General features: G+C 28.7%; 1 protein-coding gene across 6 annotated transcripts; it reads left to right on the top strand.

Moving 5' to 3' along the window:
• Positions 1–671: 671 nt before the first annotated feature.
• Positions 672–25,815, top strand: LOC122505360 (rho guanine nucleotide exchange factor 2). 6 transcript variants are annotated; one of them, XM_043616889.1, is made up of 18 exons: positions 672–1,349; positions 4,935–5,222; positions 5,310–5,695; positions 5,790–5,963; positions 6,088–6,275; positions 7,353–7,451; positions 8,541–8,687; positions 10,521–10,596; positions 11,347–11,479; positions 11,653–11,845; positions 18,479–18,532; positions 19,044–19,596; positions 19,844–20,073; positions 20,150–20,694; positions 20,813–21,015; positions 21,088–21,267; positions 21,348–22,060; positions 23,397–25,815. In XM_043616889.1, the coding sequence occupies exons 1-18, from the start codon at positions 1,310–1,312 to the stop codon at positions 23,398–23,400; spliced, it is 4,206 nt and encodes a 1,401-aa protein (XP_043472824.1). In that variant the 5' UTR covers positions 672–1,309; the 3' UTR covers positions 23,401–25,815. The 6 variants fall into 6 exon arrangements, with proteins under 6 accessions (XP_043472824.1, XP_043472825.1, XP_043472828.1 ...); XM_043616890.1 differs by having other exon boundaries at positions 673–1,349; positions 5,814–5,963; XM_043616891.1 differs by lacking the exon at positions 7,353–7,451 and having other exon boundaries at positions 674–1,349.
• Positions 25,816–26,948: the final 1,133 nt, after the last annotated feature.

Genomic DNA, 26,948 nt, shown 5'->3' on the forward strand with positions numbered 1-26,948 from the left:
TCTCTTACTCCAATGTGGATTTTTCGTTCTGGACAATTTTTACCGAAGATGTGAATGCTTCATAAGGGCGAGTCCACAATTTAAGACCGAAGCAGAATAGACATAACTGGAATTATAACCGCAATCGTTAACGGAAGAATGAGTTAGAGAAGGATAAACAATATACCTATGATTCTCTATCTCATTCTATTCTGCAAAGTTTAAAGGCGCTGATTAAAAATATAATGTTCATTTTACAATTTTCAAAATGGCAGATCTAATATGGTGGACGATTTTTAAAAAAATTGATTGAATTCGTTTGAATTTTGTTTTTTGGGGTCGTTGATTAAGAATATATGATATTCGTTTTTCACTTTTATATTTTACGTCTGCCATGTTGGATCCGCCATTTTGTTTTTCCATAAAATAATATCAAATTCAAAATCAGTGACCTCAGAAAACCCCCCCGACTGACGACAGCACTTTTTAGACCACTGTGACGGCACCTTAACGTAAAAATGCTTTTGACTTGATATTGTAGAGAGACCTCAATAGACTTTATGCTCTTTTCATTTCGAGGTGAATGCACGCGTCTTCAAGAGAGAAAAATCCTCGTGACGCCTCACTACCCATCACTGCACATTGAGATAATATTTTCCATCTCACTCTAACTAGTTGCGATTTACGTCTTGCGTTGTCAATGTGATTAGGGCTAACCAATCCATTCTCTTTAAGTAACTTTCATATACCAAAGTATCATTCTAACTTTTTCTAATCAATACACAAAGAAAAAGAGAGAGTGTAATTTTATATTCAAAAAATGTTTGAACGGACACACAAGAATTTCATTCTGCATTCTATGTAAAATAGTTGCCCTGTTTTGGCTATACAAGTATTGTGTGTGAAAATTGTGTGATTTTTAAAGACTTTATTGTATAAGTAATTAAAAAAAAGGGAATTTCAGTGATTTTCATGGTTTTTTTAAAAAACTATTTTCAATTTGTAAAAATATTCCAATGATTTACTTGTGATGTTGCAATACAACTCTTCAAAGTTGTTTTATTGTTATCCAATTTGTCAATACATCTTAACTTGTCAACAAGTTTCTTTTAACATAAACCGGTTGGATCTTTACATTTAATGTTAAAGATATGAATTTTTATCATCTGGATTCATAATCAAGTATTAAAAATATGAAATGACGTACTAAATTCGATTCACTGTCTTTTAACGGACATGTGATAAAAAGTTTTGGGGCTCAAATTTTTTTGCCAAGGAGTGAAAAAGAAATTTCATAAAGGGAAACGATTAAATTATATAAATTACTGAAATGGAGAAACAGCAGGAAAGATTACCACCCTTTTCATGTGGTAAATATAATTTTATTTTTGCATTATTCCAGTATTCACTGTTTTGTACATACCTACAAGTGTCTAATTCTTCGCAATGACAGATTCTCAATATTTTTTCTACATGCCTATGATTTTTAAAGGAATTCACTTGTTACACTTACAATACTTGATGTTTATCACTAAATTGAATAACAAATTTCAAAATAGCTTATTTATTCCTGTTTATTCGTTGTAAAACGTTCCACTCCATAAAACGTCATTAAAGAGTCAAATTTTTAGTAACAAAAGTAGATATTTCTCTTTTTTATTAATATTATTTTTATCATTTCTTATGCATTATTGTTGCTTTCGCATAAATAAAGTATTTCTTCTTCGAGAAATATTTCAATGTCGAATTTTTGACATACATCTCTCACGGTGGAACAAAGAAACCATTTTGTAAACAAATTGTTGAATTTTAAAATAAGTTGAATATTTTTAAAAAGTTTATTCTTTACACTCAATTAGAGATAAAATGTATGTATTTTTTACAGTAATAATGTAATAAACATAACTAACATATGTGCCAATTTGAGAAACATTTAACATTTTAAAGAATGGAATTTTACTTTATTTCTTTAAACATTTTTACAATTTATGATTCTTTATCTTGAAATATATTTGAAAACTTTTTTTCAACTATTTTCTAAATTAGACAATTTAGGAAATTTTTCAGTTTTTAAGGTTATGTGGGATTTTAGTTTTTAACTATTTAATGTTACATTAAAATTAAATTTAACTCTGTCTACTGTCAATATTCTCAGGGTGGCCACATGTCCAGGTCTAGGATATTATGACTTTTTCGACTATTTTCAAATAATGTGACTTTTATCGACTTACATTAAATGCGACTTTTTCGACTTTTCTTCCAAATTTTACGACAAAATATCATATTTTTAGTACAAAATGCAACTTATTATACTATTTTAGAATTTTTGAAAAATAATTTATAATTCAAATTCTTCAAAAATTTGATTATTTTTTTTTATATTTTTTAAAAAGACTTAATTATTTTTAAACAATTTTATCAAATTTCAATTATTTTTCAAAGATTTTACCAAATTTCAATTTTTTTGGACTTTTTTAATTGTATGTAATTTTAAAAGTATTATCTTTGAAAAATTATTTAGAAATATTTTTAAAAAGTTAATTTCACGAATTTTTTTATTAAAATTTTTGAAAATATTATATCTTAATAACTTGAGAAAAAAATATCAACAGTTACAATTATTACAAAAAAATTGAGTTTTTGTATAATTGATTTATTCTAGAAGATCTTAGAAATTATTTAAAATAATTGATAATTGATTTAGAGATGAAGTCTAGTTGAAAATTGTAGAAAATAATTTTGTTCTATTTCGGCTTTTTGATATTTTTTTTGCTTCTCTCTTTTTTTGATAATTTCTTCTTTTTTTTGCGAGAAAGTGAATATAATTTAAAATTTTATTAATTATTAGTAAGTAAATTGCCACGAAAAGGAATATATATGCAAAGCTTAAACAACTTTTCATTTCTAATTTCTCAGAGATTTGTAAATATTTTTTATTGATAATAATATTTTTTTTTATTCAATTTTTAAAAAAAATTTTTATTATTTTCTTTCGAGAGCCGATATTTTTCCCAATAAATTATTTAAAGTTTCAAAATGGGCCAGCAACCGGTTGTCGAGAATATAAAAAAAAATCAACATTTTAAACACTTTATAATATTTAATTTTATATGAAAACTTAAAAAAGAGATAGTCTTTGTAAAAATTAAAAAATTAGGTTTATTTTTGAAAAAAGAAGGGTTAGATAAAATTTTTTTTAAATACTTTTAGAATTAAAAAATACCTAATTTTTGAACAAATTGATTGAATCGTTATTTTTCATTACTTAAAAAATATTTTCAAATTATTTTAAATATTTTATTTAAAATAATTTTTGACGTGGTATTCATGAAAATATTGTCTACATACTTCCTTTTATTATTATTTCTTTAGAAAATTTTTTGTTTATTTAGTTGCTTAAAATTGTGAAGCTTATTTAACGGCGTCAGCAGATTCTTCAATCCAGCATTGATACATAATTGTGACTCTTGAATAATACATTTATATGCACAAATATTTTTATCCTTTTGTATAATATATATTACTCTAGTTTATAGTTGTTGGGAGAAGTTTTGTAGAAAAGAGCATTTGTCCTGTTTACATAAATAAATTAATTTTTAAATTAATTAAATAATTACTTGGTAAATTTACACGTTTTTGTTAACATTAGTAATTAATTTTCGTTTCTATCTAAAAATAGACTTAAATTACTTAAATAAACAAATTTAAACTCGTCTGCAAAAAACAATTTTTTTATGAAGAGGACAATCATTTTTGGACAAGTTTTTCTTTAAAGTCTGACTCTTTTTACAAAATTTGAGAACGACCCTCAGTTTCAAAATGGAAACTACAATGGTAATGTAATGTGAATGTAATGTAGGTCAAAAGGTCAAAAAGTACGAAAGGCAATCTTTCAAATTTAACTTTTTATATAATTTACATTATTTTTAAAAAACTCTTTTCTTATATTAGCAATTATTTATTAGGTTGTTTTAAAATAAAATGCTTTATTAATCAAATTTTACTAAATTTCATATAATTTTTTCAAAGTTTAGTTTTTTTGATATCAAAATTTCTCTCTGTCGCATTTTCTCTCCAAATTTGTAAAATACTTTTACATCTGAAATTAATATTCATTTTCTTTCCGTACAAATAATACAAAAGTTTAAATTACTGAAAATTGAACTTATGTACATTTTATTTTAATAATTTTGTTTCATTAAGATTAGTACCTACTTGTTTTTATTGACTCTCTATATCTGAATGAGTTAAAATTTTAACTAATAAATTGACAAAAGATATAAATAAACAATGAAAAATGGGATACCTGAAAATTCCTCACACTGAATTTAAATAAATTTTTGCAGTGTTTTGAATAGTTGTAAAATATTTGAAATGTTTAACATAGATTTTCTGTCTATTCAGAAATATAGTTTGATCGTGAAATCGTTTTCTATAAAATGTAGCATAACATTACTCACTTCACAATTCTATAGATGCAGTCTTATTCATCAGAATTGTGTCAAATCATCCACGAATAGAGACAATTAATACAATGTACACGATTCCACTCAAGAAGTAGTTAGAAAATTAGTTTATATGTCAGTGATTTACTTATGGGAGAATTTATAGTTTATCGTTAACTACCAAAAAGAATACTTCTCTTAACTATTTTATTCTCACTTATCTTTATTTCGCAAAATTAAAAAAAATTAAAAAGGAATATTTTTTGATTTTAAGTTGCTTATTACTTTCAGAGGAAGCTAAATTTGAAATTTTTGCGATGCCTCGCATATAGTTGATTCTGAAAAATATTTTAATATCAAATTTTTTTATTCTATATATAATTTTCTAAAAATACGTAAATTTCTGAAAAAATTCATGTTTGATTTTCCCAAGTATCGTGAAATTTTAAGAACCACTTGCAGATTGTGATAATTCTGACGTGGAGTTAGCCATTAAATATATTTTTTCAGATGAGTTTCCAAATAGTGGAGAAGACAGTGAGGAAGATGAAGTAATAGATTACAGTGATCACTCTATGATACATGAAAACTTGATGCATTTAAATATTCAGGGGACTGCTGATACAAACATCAAATATACCAAAGATAATTCTGTACTTGTCATGTCAGATGCAATGAATGATCAACACATATTAATTCCTGATTCCAACAGCCACAATCAACCTAATCCTCTTGTTCCGATCATTAGTGTTACACCTCATTCACCTGGTGTTGTATCCAAGTATTATCCTGTGTTGGGTAAGAAATTAATTATATTTTTTTATAATCAAATACATTCCTGTTCGGAGACATCTCTGAATTTAAAATCATTTTTGTCCTTTGCAGAAGAAAATTTACAACAGCTTCATGAAATTTATGACAGCGTTCAACGTATTCGAATGCAAGATCCTGTTTTGGGTTCGATGGGATACAATAATCGATTTTTGCATGACGAGCAAATTCAAAGACTTAGTTGGTCTTGTCCTTCTCTTCAAAATTTGATGTCAATAGAAGCGGCAGCCAGACTTCAAAATCAGGACTGCGGATCTGAACCAGACCTCATCACAAATTGTTCTAACAATAGTTCACCGACTTACTTTTCAGGATCAGGTCCCAATAATGCTCAAATTAATCAATGTATAGATAGACGAAGAAGTTGGACTGATTTAGAAACTACAAAACAGAGTTATCGTAGACGCTCTGCACAGAATTTCCTTCAGGCACAGAATATGGTAAGTCTTCTTTAATTCGCTGCACTAAATTAGTAATTATTTTGCCTATTTAAACTATTCGTCATTTTCTCGATGATACTTTGAATTATTTCAGCTTTTCATTGACGACATTTTTCAGAAACAACGCAGTATCAGTTTAAATAGTCTTGATGGAGAAATCGATCTAGTATTGGGTAATAAGCCTCAAAAACAATCCACTTGTGACAAGGAACGTCCATCTAGATCCCCAGCAAGCACTCACTCATTGAATGAGGCCGATTTTATTCAGGTGAAATATTTATTACTTATTTATATGGTAAACTAAAATTTGCCAATTATATCCCTATAAGATAACACCTAGCACCTAAAATTTAAGAAAATGTTTATTTTACACTATTTTTCAACATTTATAGGGTGGTTTTAGTAAAAGAACATCAAAATGTGAAAACCAAGAATTGCATGACAGAATTTCACTGATACCTGGAGTAGTTGGATCGCGACTTACCCTCCAAAAATCGGTTTCAACTCCTTCAATTGTCACACCTCCAGGTCCTACTCACCTAGCTGATTCTGGAACCCTAGCAACATCTTCAATTAATACGTGAGTTATAAAAAATATTAATATGTATGCGAATCCAAGGTGTTCTCCTTTGTCTATATTATTACTGCATTATTCAAACTCAAAGCTTACCATTTTTTTTCGAACATTCATACATTTTCCTATTCACAGCAATCGGGGTATTTATTATATAAAGTATATATTTAATGAAAGTTTTAGACAATCTGGTAATCTTATACAATTAAAGACCAGAATAGAATGTCTATTAAAATTACTTGAAATCGATTTTCAAGTAGAATATAAAAATGCCATTATTTTTTTGTAAATCTAAGACTACTTATCTTTTATTAGAATAAGTAGTTTATTGAAATAGTGTTGTAGATTATTACAAAATTAATTCAAATGTGACAGTACTTTTTGTCCGTTTATAATTCTAACCGTTACTGAACGATAAAAAATTGTTCTATTTGTAAGAATGTATAGTAGATTATTTCTGCATATTTAAATGATACAGATGTCATCACTGGAACATGTAAAAACTTAGGATTTGTATACAGAAATAGTGGTTTTAAAATCTTCAAGTAGCCTGCAAGTTCAAAATACTTTACGCGTCTATACAATTTTTTTACAACCAACAATGAGTACATGTATTTTTAAAAAATACATAATCCTTGGTCAGCAGCAGCCTATCGAAAGTCTGCTACAGACCAAAAGGTCTCTCAGTATTACGTTTTCCAAACATCATAGTACATATTTTTGCACCAATGATTTCCATACTGTTGGCACAACTTTAATTATTTTAGTACATAATATGTTTTTTTCCATTGCATGAAAAGGTGTGTTAATAGTATTCATATTTTGGAGTTTTGAAATAATCAAAGATGATTCTGCAAAATCCTACAAAATGTTTTATAATATCGTTTACCTCATTCTTCCTCGCAGTTTTTGAGAATGTTCTCCAAACATCATATATTTGTGAAATTTCTCTGAGTTCTTCCCAAGGAATCCCAAGGAATTGTTTGTTTAGTAGATATTCCAAATTGTTTTGTTTTATCTTCATTGTTCACCTTGATTTTTTATTAAGACTTGAAATCTTGATTGTAAAGAATTTGATTTTAGAGAATCTGTTGGTGATGTGGCAGTGTTCGATGTAAGGAAGGAGTTCTTGGGCACCAAGCCAAACCTATTTCTTCGACGCAGTAGCGCCACTATTGAACGGTTTGTTCTGTCTATTTTCAAAGTATTTTACATTGATAATTACAAAATTATTTCAAATAGTTTTTATTCAATTTTTTACTTATTCGTTACTTATTTCTATTTAAAAAAGAAATACTTATTTTCTTATAAACTTTAGTTGAACATTTTACTGCGTTATGGCGTGTATGAGTCATTTTCATTGAACATCTGCAGTAATATTTGAAAAAAGTTCGCTCTGTCAAATCATTTCAGAACTTAACATTACAGTTTGTTGTATATGAAAAGTAGCGTTTGGAGTATGTTCAAATCTTTTCCAATAATTGATTTGTTTGTGAATTATAATGAAAGTTTAAGTCGCTGAAGATGGATTTTGATTTGTTATTTGGAAGATAAAATTTTATTTACTTGGTTTGTGAGTCTGTCCTTAAGAACCGTACATACTCATTAAAAATTACCTAAGATATACATATAAATGAATGCCTCGTACCTTGCTGATTGTTTCTTACTCTTCATAAAAGTTATTCGTCCATTCTGCCATTCTGATGATGAAAGTGTAACAAGTAACCACTTTCTTTATCAGGACGGCAGAATTGTAGAGACACTGTGTGCCTGAGTAAACATTCTCTATAGCCAAGATTTCTGTAGATGTTTGCGCTTAATTTAGAGTTTCGTAGGTAAGTCCTCCTTCAAAATTGTTAAAGGAGTTTTCCATATTTAGATCGAAATTTCGAAATTTCCTTTTTGCTATAATGAAAATTCATTCTTGAGAGTATAAAAAAAAGATATATAAAAAGATAGAAAAATATTTGTCCAGTAATGTAATTAAGCTGACATATCTTCAAACAGCAGTTAATAGTAACTAGTACCAAGTTTGTTGGGAATGTTTTCAAACCAGTAACGTTCCTGTGATGACTTTATAGAATTATACAGAAAGGAAAGGAGTTTCTTTTATGCATTGCGTATTCAGTACTTTTATATTTGAAGTGAATTTATAATACACAGTACAAATGTTTTTCCTAACTATATTTAAACATTGTATGAGATGAGTTGTTATTATTTGTTGATATTTTATTTTTGCATTTGATTGTTTGCTACTATTTTGCACGACAGCAATCGGCATGAGAGACATGAGAAAGGTAGCGGCAGTGAAACTGAAACTGAAGACCTACACATTCCCCGTAGACATGAATCTCATGAAGATTTAATAGGAGAAGGGGTGCGAAATGTCCAAACATCTCTTGATGAACTATCCACTGAGTGAGTAAATTATGCTTGAAAGGTAAAAATCTTTACGCCCACAAGAGGACATTCTTTGTTGTATATTTAACTTCAAGGATCACACTTTAAACACTGAATTTATTTTTTGAAAATTAAACAAAGATTTATGCCTTTAAGTTAGTACAGTCAGTAATTAGTTTGTTCCGGTTAGAAGTTGGAATTATTCTAAAATCTCTAGAGGAAACTGGATGCACAGCTCCTTGGTCTGCTTGTGAATATTTTCACCCTCTTCATATTTCTTCATCAACAAAACTTTGTCTTGTCATTTGTAATCCACTTGTTCCTTAGATAGTCAGAGAAAGTGGTTTTTCATTTTGCTGTGACAAATGTTTTTATTATACCAAATGCCTTCTCGACGACCTACTAATGATTTTGACAGATCGATGCTTAATACACCTAATTATACTCAACAAATATTGTTCCTCAAGCAATGCATCTCTTCCTATCGAAGTAGTAGAAAAATTCTCATTTTCACTAACAAAGACCTAATCATGTGGTTTTATCAAGTCTGATGAATCTTCTATCTAAATTGTCAACGGCTATTTAAACCAAAACCGCAGTCATGGATCGACTCACTGATTTTCTTTCAATAAGAATCTGAGTGGAACTAACAATTTTTACCGCTTTTTTGTTTTTTTAATATTTAAATTATCATATATAACTATATTTAAGAAAACTTATACTTGAAATTAACAAATTAACAAAAACCAGTTAAAAACAAGTTAAACCATAGGTGGAAGCATCAGGCAGAGAGAAAGAGTCAGCTAGTGTACTTAACGTCCCCTCTTCTTTCTCTCTCCAGAGGCGCATGCGCGAGAACGACATATATTGAACTTGATATTTCTCTATAAAAAGTCCGACTGCAAAGTTTATTTTACATAGTTAAAGGGTGTCTTTATTGAACTAAAAGAGATCTAGAGCAATAAAATCTATAAACATATTAAAAAAGTTAAGGTCATGTTATTCAGTGATCACGTGCCCCATAGTAAAGTTTATGGGGCACGTGACCCATTAATAACATAACCTTAATCTCAGGCGTGCAAAATGGTATGAACCCTTAAATAGTTTTAAAAATATTTTCCATTAATTTAGTTCTGGCTCTAAATTAGAAATACAACAGAGAATGTCTTCCTGTCATTTCAACAATGGAAAGATTGCGATTTTCTTATTAATAGGTCGGCAGATAGTTCGCCATTTTTCATGTAACAAGTTTGTTTTGCAACATTTTAAAGCATGAATTACAGTTTTCTTTGTAGCTAGTTTAAATAGCATATACTTTCTGAAAAATATTATCTGCAAATTTTCCGTTGCTTGACAGAACTATTCCTTTTTCAACGTCCATCCACACAATCATTAAGTTTTTAGTGGATAATGGTTTGTATACAATTTTTCTAAAGTTCTCTAATTACATATCTTTTTAATCGCCATGCATGTTTCGTATTTTTATATGGCATTTTTAAAGACTATTTATAAAACGATACATGGTGATTATAAAAATTTACCTTATTGTCATATTTTGATTTCTTGCGTTTCGCTCAAATTAAATTTATCGAAAAATAATGTTCTTATTATGTTTCAAGAAACTTTGGTTTATGGTTTTCATTTTAACAAAATTTTATTTTATGAAAAAGTTAACTTGAGCGCAATTTCGTTTCCACGATTGTCATTACTTCTCATTTTCAATTTAACGCTAAGAATTTGTTATGAGAGAAATTAAAAATAAAATATTTAAAAATAGTCGCGCTCCTCATAATGACCAAATAAATAAATGATTTTTAACTTCGAAAGACTTTGACGTAATTTTTATTTCAGTGGAACAGCTTATGATGATCAGCACTCTGAAAAAACTAGAAGGAAACGTGGTTCACTATTCTTTCGTAAGAAAAAGGTATGTATTAAATTGTGTTTGAATTGAACATAGAAAAATATCATTTTATGATTTATTTAATAGGGACACCAAGTTATATTAATTGCCAAAAAATAATTTTGTGTTATTGTGAATGAGTAACGGTCAAAGAAATCAAGTTGTCGATTGCTGCCTAGATATATATAGAGAGTCGCATGAGTATTTCCCAAATAATTATATATTCTCATCATTTGAGAAATTATTTCAAATTTTAATTAGCTGAAAATTACAGCTTGTCTGCTTGTCCATCTGAGGACAAAGGAATTGTTAGTCCTTAGTATTATAGTGACTCTTGAGTGTCAATTTTTGTTTTGCATATTTCGAGAACTAGAACGTTTGCTTGAATGACAAAAAGTATATGACATGTAATATATCAAAAGCATTTGTTGTTAACAGAACAATTCAAAAGAATTTTTTTATTATTGAAAGTAATCGGCGATGGGTTTTTATTTTTCTCTCGATAAAGATCATTGCTATTAGCTGATAGTACCACCTAACTTTTAGTTAAATAATCTTTTAAACAAACATAAATGTAATGATATACCTATTGACTCAAAGTGATATTTTTATTTCTTAACGCAACCAAGTGAAAAATTTTTTAAAAAGAGTTCTTAAGAAGATATTTAGAAATTTTTAAAAGGCAATTTAAAGTTAATGTAACATAATTTTAGGTTATTGATAAATATTGAATCCTTTTATACTAATTTATAAAAATATTGTCATTTTTTGCAGGATAAAAACGTTAAGAAGTCTACTTTACAACATAATCATCAGTGGGTGATTCTTATTGCAGGAACTCAAGCAAATTCAGTATGTGATTTTTGCATGAAGCTTCTAACAAATAAATTCATTCTACAATGTGAAAGTAAGTTTAACTTCATTGGTCTTAATTTTATTTTCTACTATACCCTTTGCAGTAACCCTAATTAATCAAGTAACTTCGTATTACTTAAGAGTACGATTGGGTATTACCCCCATATTTTGAAATACAAAAGTTGATCAATTATTTAATTATTAATGACAACTTATTAATGATAGATTGTGGAGCAATGGTTCATCAAAATCAGACCTGCAAAGATCAGTTACAATTGGATTGCATTAAAACAAAACATCAAGCTGGAAAAGGTGTCACAAAATCGGTGTCAAGTGTGTCTTCAATAACAAACAACAACATTACAAAGCGTGGATCTACAGTATCTTTACCGCCTTCTTCATCGATCGGAAGTGGAAGGTAACCAAAAGTTTTTTATTTCTTATTAACTGCATTGACTCTTTGTTTTATATGGTTTCAAAATCGCACGTTGTTAGCATACTCAGACTAAAGCTCGGAGTGGATTTTACTTAAGAGAGTTTTAACATTTATTTTTTCAATGACTGACAACAATAATATTTTGAAAGTAGTGAATTTGCAAAGTTCAAAGAAGCAGAGAAAGTGAGAGAAAGAAAACGAACGTTTCTCCGAGTCTTTGGCTGATTAAAAAAAGCTTATTATTTACAAGTAATATTGTAAATTACCTTGACATTGTTAGAGCAATGAGCCTTGGCATTTTTAACATCTGCCTTTTGTTATAGCAAATTTTTATCAATGGCGCTTTATAATATTTTTAGAAAATGCAATACACATAAAGGTCATTGTTTTGAAAACAACTTAAATTCTGATTAGCAGAATCGCACAAGGAAAGAATTTATTTAGAAATTGTCAATACATAAGTACAATGATTTACATGTAGCTTCTTCCGTTATACCTGTAAGCATACAACGTGATATGTCCCGGGAATGAAAATTAGAGAAATCAATTTTGATTTCAAATATAACAGAGTAGAACAGTATCGGACAATCGGTTTTCTTCGTATGTGATAAAAATTGAAATTGCGCTAATGTAGTTTCTGCTTTTTCCTTCCCTCTTGCATTCCTTGTGCAACAACGACATACCAATTGATCGTTCGTCGATAAAATGGAAATTTGCAGCAAGAAAGCAGTTTCAAGCTACAGTCCTTGGCGGCGTGTTGCCACCAAGCTGGGAGTCAAGTAAGTCTCAGATGTGATGTGTCTCTCTTCTGTCAAGACATTTCTTTATTATTTCATTTTTATTTCGCTATTAGTATCGAATTAATAGCTGAAATTGTAAATCAGAATTGCTTTTTGTTTTCTTCAAATGTTTATACCTTCCTTACGTATTTAATATTTTACATTTATTCCACCCTTAGAGCCAAAACTATTGAACGTGTTCTTAATAAATTCTTGAATGCAGAGAGTATATTTTTTGTTAAAACACATCTTTAAAACTTTTTTTTGGAAAATTAATTGATTATAGGTCAAGGGTATAAGATTTAAGTTTTAGAAGATTCATTCCCTGAAAGTTGAAGTAAACTTGATTTGGATGCAAAAGTTCCAAAACATAGGTTTCAAACCGAAAGTTCCACGATTTATATTATTTCAGAGTAAAGGTGTAGTCATTAATAAGGCATTAATTAAACCTTCCTACAAAAAGTATAATTTAGTAACGAATAAAATAACATAATCATGGTTGCCACAGAGCCTGGAAAACCTGAAAAAGATATGGAATTTAAAAAAATTACTGGAATTTTGCCTGTTTTGTTCTACCTATTGTTTAGGACCAATATCAAATTTTTGACTTTCAATTGTTAGTAAACCGAAGACAAAGTTTGCTGAAAAATTAGTTTTTCATCTTCTGCTGATTATCGGCTGTGGTTACTTTTTGTGAATTGTGAATTAAATTAGTTTTGATGACCCAGATATTAATTGGAATTGTTCTAGCAATAGTTTGGGACCAGTAAAAAAATTTTATGACTGTCAATTGTTAGTAAACTGTAGATAAAGTTCGCACAAAAAATAATTTTCCATCTTTTGCTGATTATCGGCTGTGGTTACTTTTTATGAATTGTGAATTAAATTAATTTTCATGGCCCGGATAATTATTGGAACTGTTCTAGTAATAGTTTAAGATCAGTAAAAAAAATTTTGACCATCAATTGTTAGTAAACAGAAGACAAAGTTTGGTCAAAAAATAATTTTCATCTTCTGCTGATTATCGGCTGTGGTTACTTTTTATCGTTCGCTAGTCTTCTATCTGAGAATAATCGAGTATATAATATAAACAATATCGAGTTATTATGTTACGTTACCGCAGACGAGATGAGCGTTACTAGATTTAATTATTCCAGAAGCTAGTAGTGCACTACTAGTGGGAGTCGATTTCGCTTGTTTCACGAAGAGAAGATCGCACCGGTGAAGAATCAAGACGCCATCTAGTCCTCCTAACCAATAGGAAATATACCGAAATAATTAACTTTCTGTGAAGATGATTCTTAACCCAGGATGTACAAATAAACTCTACAGCATCCGCTTCAGGTGAAAAGAGATGTACGTCTATTTACGTGGGGCGATAAGTGCAAAAGGGGTCAGGAAGAATTTACAATTCGTTTGACGATGGAAGATCATAGTAGCTATTAGGCTAACATCTAGCGCGATAAATTATGATTGGTAGAAACAATCAAGGAACGACATATTTAACCTGCTGATGCTAACTTATCCACAATCTATCGCCAAAGAACATAACTCCCATAGTCCCCACCAGGCGTCCAAAATGACGATTTCTGAAGATGACGGTCGTTATAGCATCAGCAGAGAGTTAATGAAAAGTAAAGAAAAACCTAGGAACATTTCTAGAATGTGAATGGTTTTTTCCCGCTGGATACACTTCTTCATGACTTTCGGAACTCACAATTTAAATGGGGATATAAGCTAATTTCAACTTTCAGGGAATTTTCATGCTGAGATTACAAATAGTTCCGTAACTTTATTAATGAAAGTAATATTAAAATTTGACAAAATTTGTATTCTTACAAAATGAAAAAAACCTTTAATTCTCTATTTTTAATAAATGAGAATTCGTATCTTGTACATTAATAAAAGAAAAGTAAATAGAAAATATTTCTTTTAATTGGTGTTGATGAATGTATCTTTAAACTTAATGATGTAATTCATTTCTGTAAATAAAATACAGTGAAATCCGTTTACTACGACTTAGCTATCAACAACTGACAGCTTATAATAGTACTACTGAAACCATAGTTTTTCTGGTTTACGTTGAGATTACTATGAACATTAAACTGTTCATTATGATAATAAAGAATTATTGGTACTAGTAGCACCCGACAAGAAAACACCTTTGAGTGCTGTCACAGATAATAAAGTTGTAGCTGGAAAATGTTCAAAATGTTCACGGTAGAAGCCAACAGTTTGTTGTGATTTTTAAAATACGTTCGAAGTAGGAAAATAGTTAAAATTGACAAAAATCTGTAGAAATTCCTGACAGTTCAGGTTTCAGTTTGAAGTTAATAAAAATTTCTATATTCCTTTCTTTCGTGCAATTTCATTATAATGGAAGATAATCGTTGGTGGACCCAAAAGCTGATACAACATCGCATTCGATTCCAAACAATGGTATAAATGGTATACAATGGTATATTTCTCGTCGAAATTTTGAATAGGTCTGTTAATGTCGTAATAATCGGATTCTACTGTATATTTATGTAAAAATTTGTTTCTTTTGTTCTTCAAATTCTGTTACAAACATTCATTGCGATCTATTTGTCGTTGCTGCCTTGCTATCTAAGACGGATGCCATTGTCGACTATTGAAAGTTAAACTTTAGGATATAGTTTATTGAATAATAATAATATATGTATTATGTAGAATTGTACATTAAGTGTAATATTTCTTGAGAAAACTGTAAGCAAGCCTAAAACACATCACTTCAGTTCTGCACCCTGTCTTAAGTGTCTCTTTTTACAAAGATGTTCCAAAATTTATAATTTTAGAAAGAATGCAATCTCTTTTGAAAATCAATTCTCTCTCTCTACGTGAGGAATAATAAAAATTTTTGACGCTGGAGATGCGGCAATCTATCCGGGACCCTAGCGATAGCTTGTAAAACTTGACTCGATTTAAGTGTAGGGGAGAGTGGGGCAAAATGGGGTACCTTTTTGAAATTGTTTGTTTACAGAGGACCAAACGAATAAATCGATTCAGCTAAACTTCAGAATTCTTCTTTGTACACTTAGCTTTGAGGAAATTATGATAATAGCGGAGAAAAAAATTTTTGAAAGAACTTATATCGTATTTTCTAAGAAAGTGCTAAAATCCCATTTTGCCCCACCCGTGGGGCAAAATGGGGTGGCATCAAATAACTATACAAAACATTGAGTATTTTTTCAAAATTCATTAAATTCTTGTTGTATGAGATTATAAATACAAACAAAAAGTAGGATTCTTTATTACTATGAAAAAACAAGTAATATTTATTAGAATTTAACAAAAAAACATGGATATTGCAAAATATCGATATACCGATAATGAAACATCGATAGTATAAATTCCTCGAAGCAAAAATATCGATTCTTCTGCAGGAAACCTTTAAATATGCATAATATAATGTTTTTAAATAGTTTTAATGAAACGGCGTAGCTTCCGGCATGCCCCACACTTAGGTACCCCATTCTGCCCCACACTGCATATTAAAACAAAATGCAATGTTTACAAGTTATTGTAAACAATTAAACAATCTATTCTATTGGAAATTACTCTAGAATAAGTACTGAAAAAGATACCACACTTGCCAAATTAAATGCATTATCCCAAAAAGTTTGGTGAGCACTTTAATTTTGAAAAAAATTCATATTTTTTTTGCTTAAAACTTAAAAGTTGTATAACTTTCAAAAAAAAATTTTCTTTGGAGTGTCTTCATAATTAATAACAGTTTCTTATCAACATTAATGATATATGTCGAGGAAAAAAAAATTAAAAGTACCTATCATGGAAAAACAGAGGTACCCCATTTGACCCGCCTACCCCATTTTGCCCCACTCTCCCCTAATCCAGATTTTAAAACATGATCTTTCGAAATTGATGTATTCAATACTTGAATATCTGCATTTTTCACATTTTGTTTGGTAATTAGGTTTGTTCTTTTCAGAATTATTCATATTTCAACTTTTCCGAATCAATAATTCTAAATTTCTTTTCTGTGCAATAAAGTATGTTTGGTGCATGTATGTTTTTTTTATATCTTTATGTGGTAAATTAATTTCACTGGTTGGGTGGAAAAACACGACAAGTTGGTTTGGTTTTTAAAACATGACAAATCGAATTAGAGTTAACAGGCATTTTCTTTTGCGTTGAAGAGTATACTTAACCAGGTGAAAAGTAAATTCACTTATATAATTAAAAAAATTTTATCGAAATTTCAAAGAACAGTTTTCGATTTTGTTATTTTCCTTAACGCTAATGATAATAAAGAAAGCTTTTTGATTTAATTTCAAAGTGTTTGTTTTTCGAAACCAAACCGAGTTGTCATGTTTCTTCTCCTAATTAGTAATTTATAAGCGCTGATAAAAATCATTTTATGATTGCACCCTGAACAATTTAGTGTTCGTTTTCAAAGCGTTCAAGCTGTTTCAAAATTATTCAACGAATCCATCATGAAATAATAAAGTGTTATTATATTTTAACCAGATGATCCCTGAAGTTGCTTCTTTATGCTAACAATGTGTAATATGATCTTAGTTAAAGAGTATTCGAGATAAAAGTTTTATCAGTTAAAAACTACTGATGAATTTATAGAAATTGCTGAAGGACCAACTTTAAATTAAATATTCGTTGTTTTTAATAATCAGCATACAAAACTTTACACCCAAACCTTATTACTCAAAGATACCCTATAGGTACCTTGATAGGAACTATGTCACTGCACTTAAAACTTCCAGTCTTAGTCTGCATACTACACGTTAATTATTTATTAAAGATTTAAGAAACGGAGGAGTCGTCCATACATTGCGTGAACAATTTTGGGTTTAAAGGTGAATTGAAAAATTATCCATGTGGTATATGAACGTCTTCTACCAATAACATGATATGCTGTTAGTGTTACTATTTCACTCAAATTAAATCGAAAAATATTTTTCTTACTTGAAATAGGCTTTTTGATGTTTGCATGAATACACATACTTAATGAACATTGTACTGTATCCTTGTGCTTTTAAATAATGGTTTAAGTAAGTAATGTTTCAATTTGTATTATTCCATAACTGTTTCTCTGTTGTTGTTACTGATTTTCTATTATATTTAATACCAGTGACGTTACTATTGTTAAAAATACGTTATTTAAGGAGGTGTCAAAGTGAATACGACTTTTACACTACAAGAAAACAATGAAGTTTTTTAGGATTGTATTTAAACTTTACCATAATGTAAGTTTCGTGCCGAGTATTAAGGAATGTCCAAAATGTCAGTTCATGTCTTTCAGTCCTTAAATATTTCAAAAGCTTGTCATCCTGAAGACGATTGAAAACTTCTGTCCTCCCCCATGGATACAAAGGTACTGGAAAATTTCTAACAAATATTTGTTTCAATTCGAATTCAAATAGCTCACAATCTTACTAAAATATTTAATTTCCAAATTATCAGTTATGAATAATTTCCTATTATGAATTTTCAAACAAATTTCTTAATACGAAATCAAATTAAAACCTAAAAGAAGATGATAGTCACTATTTGATTAGATACCATAATTAAAAACAAAATCTTATGAAAAATTATTTCAAAACACGAGCATTTATTATACCAGTAAATAGATATAATTTTTAGTTCATTCGACAAAACTTTTTATCAAAAGTTTTCAATAGCTTTGTATCCTTTTTCATATTTAAGAAATTTAACTTTTATTTTACATTAAAAGAAAAGAAATTGATAAAACGTTGTCCTTTGGTGATGTTTCAATGAAATTATAAATGAATATAAATGACATTAAATTCATTATATTAAAATCTGTATTTTTTTCTAGTCAAACTATAAATGAAGAAAAAGATGGAGATGCTGCTCATCGTGATAGTTCCAGGTTAGTTAATTTAATTCATAGCACTTTTTCTCTTAGTTTGTATGCCATTATAAATAGTTGAGATCCTTAAGTAACTTTTAAAAAAGCTTTTAGTTGAAGGCTAGAATTTTTATAAAATTATACTTTTTTAAACCATGTATCGTGTCAAATTAACGGTAAGAAATTTGGGAATATAAATAACGATTAAAAATTGTTTATCCTTCTCATATTTCAATTGAGAAATCTCTGTATATTTTCTGCATAGACATTTTTGTATTAAAATTTATATAAATTGGAATTCATACGAAGACAAATAAAAATAATAGGATTTCTTCATAAAATTCAATATTATTATTTATTGTCTTAAATGTTACTATTTTTTGTAATTTACTCACTTCCCACCATAAAGACTCGAAATAAACGAGAATAAAAGAGAACGACCCCCAAAATTGCTGTTACAAAATAATATTCTTGCAAAGTTAGAAAAAGATAATATATTTGTATGATAAACTTTTTTTGTTAATATTTGCAGTGCCTACGAAGAGTTCGATTTTGGTGATGACGCACATCAATTTTCTGCAGACAGTTTAGAAGATTTTGATCCAGAGTTAGGTTTAGGTAAAGAGGAATCGGATTCATGGAGTGCGGCTGTAGGACGACATATATCATTGCGGCATAGTGGCACCTCCGAACGAGAAGTGAAGAGACAGGAACATCTTTACGAATTTGTACTTACTGAGAAACATCATTGTTTGGTGCTTCTTGCAATGGATAAAATATTTGTCGATGGACTCCGTCACCATTTCCAAATGACATCTACAGCTATTGACCGCATGTTCCCCAGGTTGCGCGATCTCATCGACATTCACATACGTTTCTTGTTGAAGCTACGTAGGCGACAAAATATCAATGTTGTTGTGCAATCCATTTCTGATATTCTCATTGATCAGTTCTCGGGTGAGAATGCTGTTCGTATGAAAAACGCTTATGGAGATTTTTGCAGTCGTCACAGAGACGCTGTAGAGGCCTACAAATATTATTTGAGAGAGGATACGCGCTTTGCACGATTTGTTCGTCACTGTCAGGTACGTTCGGTTGATACAAAACATAATTTTTTTTCATTTCTCGATTCGTTACAATTACTGTAAAATTTTATGCCAATATTTTACAGGGTTGCCACACTTTTTTCAAAGTTTATAAAATTCCCAAACATTTCCAGGTTGCGTGGCAACCTTGAAAAATTTTATTATAGTTCGAAATTAGTACGGGACTTCTGCGAAGAAAATTATGTTTGATTTTTTGTCAGTAATTAATTTCGAAAAATGTTTTCAGACTAATCCATTACTTAAGAAAAAAGGCATTCCTGAATGTATTCTTTTTGTAACGCAACGACTTACAAAGTATCCATTATTAGTTGAACCTTTAATTAAGACTGGTGTTTCTCAAGAGGAAACAGATAATTTAAGGAAAGCCTTGAGTTTAGTTAAGGAAATATTAGCTGATGTAGATGCCTGTGTCGCTAATAAGGAACGAGAAGATAGGAAATTAGAAATTTATAATAGGTACGATTCCATTCTTTCATTAACATTTTATAAACTTAAAAAGACATAGGCATTGAAAATATTTTTCAATTTCCAGGATTGATGCCAAATCATACGCCGTATATCGGGAACTGAAATTTAAAAAATCTGATATTTTGTCATCAAATCGAAATTTAAAATTTGAGGGTACAGCTTACCTGATGCAGGGAAGGGGAAAAATGGCTCAAGTTGTTGTTGTCGTTCTTTCTGATGTTCTATTTTTCTTAGCTGAAACTAGAGATCAAAAATATGCCTTTTTCGTCCCTGATAATAAAGCTGGTGTTGTGTCTCTACAAAGATTGCTCGTTCGCGAGAAAGCGGGACAAGAATCCAGAGGAATTTATCTCATAAGTAGCAATCCATCAGAACCAGAAATGTTTGAATTGAAGGTACAGAAGCCCAAAGATAAACAACTGTGGATTCAATCAATTAGAGCTGCAGTGGAAACATGTCCTCAGGATCAAGATAATAGAACGGACATCTTGTCAGAAAATTATAATAGTAACGAAATGAGAATTGTTCGCTCTTCCTCTATAACTTTATTGCCCTTTGAAGAAAGACGCTTCACTAAAAACGTGGAATCTGATATCAAAAAACTTATTGGTGAGTTAACTTATTATTCGATAGCTACTTTTTAAAATTAATTAAAGTGAATTATCGAGTGCGAAGTCTGTTAATGTGTTTGAATAAATTGAATTAATAACTTTTGTAATTTATTCAGATGAGTTACGAAAGAAGGACACAGAGCAAGCTTTATTATTAGAAGAAAAAATGGGCCTTCAAATGCAATTGTTACATACTACAAATGTTTATAGTGGAAATAATTTCGATGGAAGTAAAATGGACAAGGGATACAGAGAAGTCCCAGATTATACAAGATTCGTTCGCAATGAGGAAGTTAATTCAATTCATCTTTGGAAAGAAGTAAATTTAATTCTTTAATTCGGAAAGATGGAAGTAAAGAAAGGGGAATTAAATAAAAAAATCTTCTTTTAGGTCGTGGTAGCGGTGCAAGAAGCTACACGTCTTACTAGTTCTTTATCGTTCGCAGCAGGTGGTGCGACCCTTTCCAGAAGTCTAAGTTCTGCTGGTGAACGACATAGTGATGCCTATGTTCCACCTTCTTTATGTGTACCCCGAAGAGCTGAAACGTTTGCTGGCTTTGATCACAATAAGGTTTGTAATTCATTAATTGGAAAATTTCTAAAACTATTTCTTGAAGGAATTAATTTTTTTTGTGGTAATTTTTATTTTAGGACCGCTCTCCGTGGAGAGATACGGCAACTTTACAATCTGTTCTCATGCCCTCAAAGGAAAATGAACAAGTACCTAAAAAAGTTGAATTAAAAGGAAATGAAGAAACGGAAGGTAACAAAGTTCAACAGGAAATTGCCGTTCAGTTGTCCCATTACGTTTACACACTCCTCTGCATTATTAGCAATCAAATGACTACAATTGAAAGTTTGCATGCTCAATTAGCTGGATATAGGGATGGAAGTGTAAATAAACCATCGAATAGTAGACCCAATCCAAATAGGCAGCTTGAGGAGTTGCGAAACTTGCAAGATCAGTTGAGTCAAGAGAAGACGACATTCCGCGCAGCGACGCAACAGGAGAAGAGAATGCTAGACGAAGAGCGAGCAGAATTGAATAGACTGCGAGAGCAGTTGGTCGCCGATCAACGCGACGTTACGCAACAACGCGATCAACTGTACAGACGACTCGAAGCTCTCGAGCGACAGGGAGTTTCATTGGTTTCACCTTCAGCAGCTGGGTCTGCTCCGGCACACCTCTCGCACCCCACGCAGGGCGATCAGGTGCAAAGCAGAAAAGCGCAAGCAGACGGCAAAAGAATTCCATTGAACTTGATTAGTGCAACAAATCAGCAGAAGGTACAAAAAAGTCTGCCACCTGTTAAACAACAACTGCCACTTAAGCTCGCCAGTGGAAGCAACAATAACAATACCAGGTAAAAGATCTTATCGTCTGCATGTTACACATAATTTCATTAACATTTAACATTCAGTCTTATGATTACTTCACATAATATTTACTCATCACAAAGTATTTAACATTAAGAAATTGATGAAATATTTTTTGAAACAAAACAAGATGCACACTGATTTAATATCTGTTTAAAAAATGTCATTAGATACCTGTACAGCATATTAAACGTCTGACAACTTTGCACACAATTCACTACTTAAAATAGTTAAAATTGCATGTAAAAAAGTCTTAGCAACCATTTGCAACACGACTGACGAAATGCAGTGTAGCTAGACGTTTTAAAATACCGAACAAGTTAAATCACAAAATAATAGTTTGTTTTTAATAATTCAGTCAAGCGATAGAAACTCCTTAATTACTTTAGAGAATTTGGATAAATGAGTAACTAATTTTTTTATTGATATAAGAGTTAATATATTCAAACAAATTTTTTAATCTAACATCACTTTCTTAAAGGTCATATTATTCAGTGGTCATGTGCCCCATATACTTTACTTATTTAAACATATATCATACATTATACTAGCAAATGAATTTATTATTATTTTGTAAATTAAAAAAATTTTAATTTTCAAGAATAAACATCAATTTTTGAATGATTACAGATTCAAAATTATTATTCAAAAATTTTAATACATAAAATTATTTTCAATACAATTTTAATAAAATTTCTCGAAAAAATACAATTATTTTTAAAAATATTACATTTAAATTGAATTATTTTCAACAATTCTGATAAAAATTCTTCGAAACAATTCAATTATATTTATAAATTGTAAAATTCTTGGCAAGAATTCAATTATTTTTGTAAATAATAAAATTCTTCTGAGAAATTCAATTATTTTCAATGCAATTTTAATAAAATTTCTAGGAAAAAATCCAATTTTATTCAAGATAATTTTAATAAAATTTCTCTAACCGGTTCACTTATTTTTCAAAATTGTAATAAAATTTTTCTTAAACAATTCAATTATTTTCAAAAGTTTTTAATAAAATTCTTTGTAAATTTCAATTATTTTCAAAATTTTCAATTATGTAAAATTATTTTTAAAAATTACATTATTTTTACGAAATTTAATGAAATTCAAAAAAAAAATGTAATTATTTACAAAAACTCTAATAAAATTATTTAAAATAATTTAATTTCCTATGAATAATTTTCATATACATAATTTAATAGAAAATTTTCAGTAAATTTTAAAATTGAAAATATTTAAAAAGAAATTTTTTTTCAAAAGTTAGGAAACAAAAAAGCAAACAGCAACTAACTTCATACTGCGAATTGTTTTTATTTACAGGTAAAGTTTCGTATAGAAAAAAATTGAAGAATGATCAACGAAACATTACAGCATACAGTGATTAACTGGGAGGAGAAAGAAAGGTTACATAATTTATTTCAAAAAATAAAATTTACAAAATTCAAAGGTAATTGAAAATTGCGAATTTAGTATAGTAATCAAAATTATCTCGTCACTTTGAAACGTAATATTAGAATATTTCTCCCTTTGCTAAAAATGATTCTTAATAAAAAAAGAAGATTCAAAATGTCGATGGTTAAAAGAAAAGAAAGAATCTAATTATATTTTAAAGTATGCAACCTAAAAAGTTGTTTGAAACAGAATAACGAAAGGAAAGATTTAAATATTAAAATCATTTAAAATTACAATAATATAATTATTACAAAATTCAATACACAGAATTGAAAATTTTTCTCAAATTTTATTGAAAATTAATTGAAAACATCAAGAAATTTGCAGAAGTTTTCGAAAAAAACGTAAAATATTAAACAATTTTTCTCAATTTACCATTCGCCTTTTTGAATTTTTCCCCATTGACTAATCTAAAAATACAAATAAAACAGGTTTCACTTTTATAAAGTGAGTCTTTGTTATGAAAGAAAGTGAAAAATTCTTAACTCATAATATTTGTATTTCTAGATTGAAAAACATAAAATTAAAACATAATTTATAATTAAGGAATGTTTTAATGAGTTGGACATTTCTTGAAGTTCTGTGCAATCGACTTTTAAATTTAAGTTTTATTTCTATATTATTTTTAGACATTTATTTTGACCTCGCAAAACGGGAATGCAATTTTGTTAGAAAGTGAAAATTTAATACTATTTCTTAGAATTAACGCACAAAATTGCTTTTATCTTTTGTATTCATTTGAAAATTGTTACTCAAGAGTCTTCGTGGATCGCTGAATATGAATCTAAAGTTACTTTGAAATAAAAATGACGGAAAATTGTTTTAAATATCAATCAACTGACAAGTGAATTAATGAGATGAAATAATTGTAGAATTATTAAAATTTTGTCGCACTGAGATAAAAATTCTGTCATTTATTCCAAATACAGATTTATAGTTAGCAATCTTGAAAACTCGGGAAGAACGAGAGAGTCTGAAGAATTCATTAGATTATAAGCAGTTAAATTATTAATTTGAGTGTCTCACTCATTGAGACAAAATCCTTAAGATTAATTCCATAAGGACAGAAAAAATGTCCGTTGCATATAGCATTTGTAGCTATTGCCTTCACGTAATTTTTGTACGTAGTAGTGATAAATTTGTTGATGAAAAATTTTATGGCCTATTATCAAAATGTGTCCCACTCATTGAGACACTTTCTGATTTCTTGTAATTTACGTTGCTTCTATGCAAAGTGAATTACAATAATGCGAAAGGGATATAAATTTCGAATATCCATTATGCAAACACGTTCTGCAATTGCTCTATAACGTTAGGTAACAACTGTTCCTTTATATTGTATAAATGTTCTGTTCCATGGACAGTTTTCTATAAAAATGATTACTCAAACCTGATGTTAAATCTATATAACAAAAAGTTCTACGACAATGTGATGTAACTGTTATGTCTCGATAAGGAGTGAATTAAAATGGATTCAAACTATTCCAAAAAGTCCTTTCTTTTCATTCACATTTTAGCTCTAGTTTAATTTTAATTTCAAAAATTAAGAATAAAAAGAAAAAATATTTTTATTAATTAATAATTCCAATTTATTTTAATTCACATTTTATCGGGATAGTAATGTGTATATGACTCATATATAAATTTCGATGCATTTATTCTCTGTTGCAATTCTGTCATCGTTTCACTTAAAAAAAATGTAGGTAATAGTGATTAGCAATATTTCTGTAAGAATGAAACAGAATTGCCATATGACAAGAATGTAACACTTGCTCTGTAAAATGTTCAACATTACAGACAAATGATTTTTTATATTCATGTATGTAGCAGTGTTATTTCTTATACAAAAAAGAATTTTCTTTTTACGCTCTATTTAATTACATTTCTGCTTTTAATTTCATAAAAAGAGAATGAAATTGTACTTTCCCTAGCAATACAAGTACTTAAAGGAGTTGTGCAGAAAAAGAGAAACAAAACTCACGGTTATAGTTTGTGTAGACAATTTGCGTAAAGATTCCTAAAAAAAATCAACATTAGCCGTAGTTGTGTTAGGAGACTTAAAATATTGCTTATGGTCTTATCAAACTTCCATTCTTGGTTTCAAGAAATTTAATTCATATGATAGAGTTAACTCTATGTTAGGAATCTGTAATAATTCTGCATAATAGCATTTGTAAATAATATTAAGAATTTATTTAAGAATTGTGTACGTGGGAAACGAGTGGATATTAGGGCGTTTATAAGATTAATAATTAATTAATTAATAATTAAAATGTTTATTAGTTAATTTAAAAAAGACACTTAAAATTTTTTCATAAAATTGAATTTTCGCAAAGTTTTTTTGAAAATTCTAAAACAAGATTTTTGAAATTTTTCAATTCTATTGTTTCAAGATAATTGAATTTTTATAAATAAATAATTGAAAATATTTGAAATAATTGAAATTTCTTTACATTCTATATTAAAAATAATTAAATTCTTTTAAAGAATTTTATTTAAATTTTTCGAAAATAATAAGTTAGTCAACGTAATTATAATTTTATTTTTAAAAATTTCTTCGCAATATATTCAATTATTTTCATAAATTTAAATAGTAAAACTCTTTGCAGAATTTCAATTATTTTTAATACAATTTTAATCAAATTCCTCGAAAAAAGTAATTATTCTTAAAAATTTTATTAAAATTCGTCGAAAAAATCCAATTATTTCTAGAAATTGTAAAAAAAAATTCATTTCAAAAATTCACTTATTTCCGTAAATAGCGAAATTCTTCAGATTTACTAAATTCTTTTGAATATTATTTTTAATAGTTCATTGTACAACTAGTGGCGAAAGTGTGATTTTTTGAGAGTGAAGTTTGCGGCTCGAGCGTAGCGAGAGCAGCAATCACTCGAGAAAAAATATTCTTCACAAGAATTCAATTATTTTCATAAATTTCGATAAAATTCCAAAAAACAATTCAATTATTTTCGAAAGTAATAAAATTTTTCGCAGAAATTCTATTATGTTTAAAATTTTTTTTAAATTCTCCTCAAAATTTCAATTATCTTTATAAGTAATTAAATTGTTCTTCACAATTCAATTATTTTCAAAAATTTTAATAAAATTCTACGCAAACATTTAATTATTTTCATAAATAATAATATTCTTTGGAAGGATTCAATTGCTTTTATAAATAGTAAAATTCTTTGGAGAAATTCAATTAGTATAAATACATTTTAATAAAATTGAATCAATCAAATTTTCAATTATAATTATGAACAGACAAGATTATTTTAAAAAATTGAAAAAATTCTTTGTTTAATTCAATTATTTTTCAAATTTTTAATTAAAATTATTAAAAAAAACATTATTTTTAAAAAATTTAAAGAAACTTGTCAAAAGGATTGAATTATTCATGAAAACTCTAATAAAAATTTT

Source organism: Leptopilina heterotoma, unplaced genomic scaffold (assembly GCF_015476425.1).
Source record: "Leptopilina heterotoma isolate Lh14 unplaced genomic scaffold, ASM1547642v1 Lhet_353, whole genome shotgun sequence".
NCBI lineage: Eukaryota > Metazoa > Arthropoda > Insecta > Hymenoptera > Figitidae > Leptopilina > Leptopilina heterotoma.

Excerpts from the sequence above, each read along its gene's own strand:
- LOC122505360 (XM_043616889.1), top strand. The coding sequence starts at position 1,310 with ATGGAGAAACAGCAGGAAAGATTACCACCCTTTTCATGTG. Across the intron at positions 6,276-7,352 it reads GCAACATCTTCAATTAATAC|AGAATCTGTTGGTGATGTGG; the intron begins GTGAGTTATAAA and ends ATTTGATTTTAG. Across the intron at positions 21,268-21,347 it reads CTGGCTTTGATCACAATAAG|GACCGCTCTCCGTGGAGAGA; the intron begins GTTTGTAATTCA and ends TTTTTATTTTAG.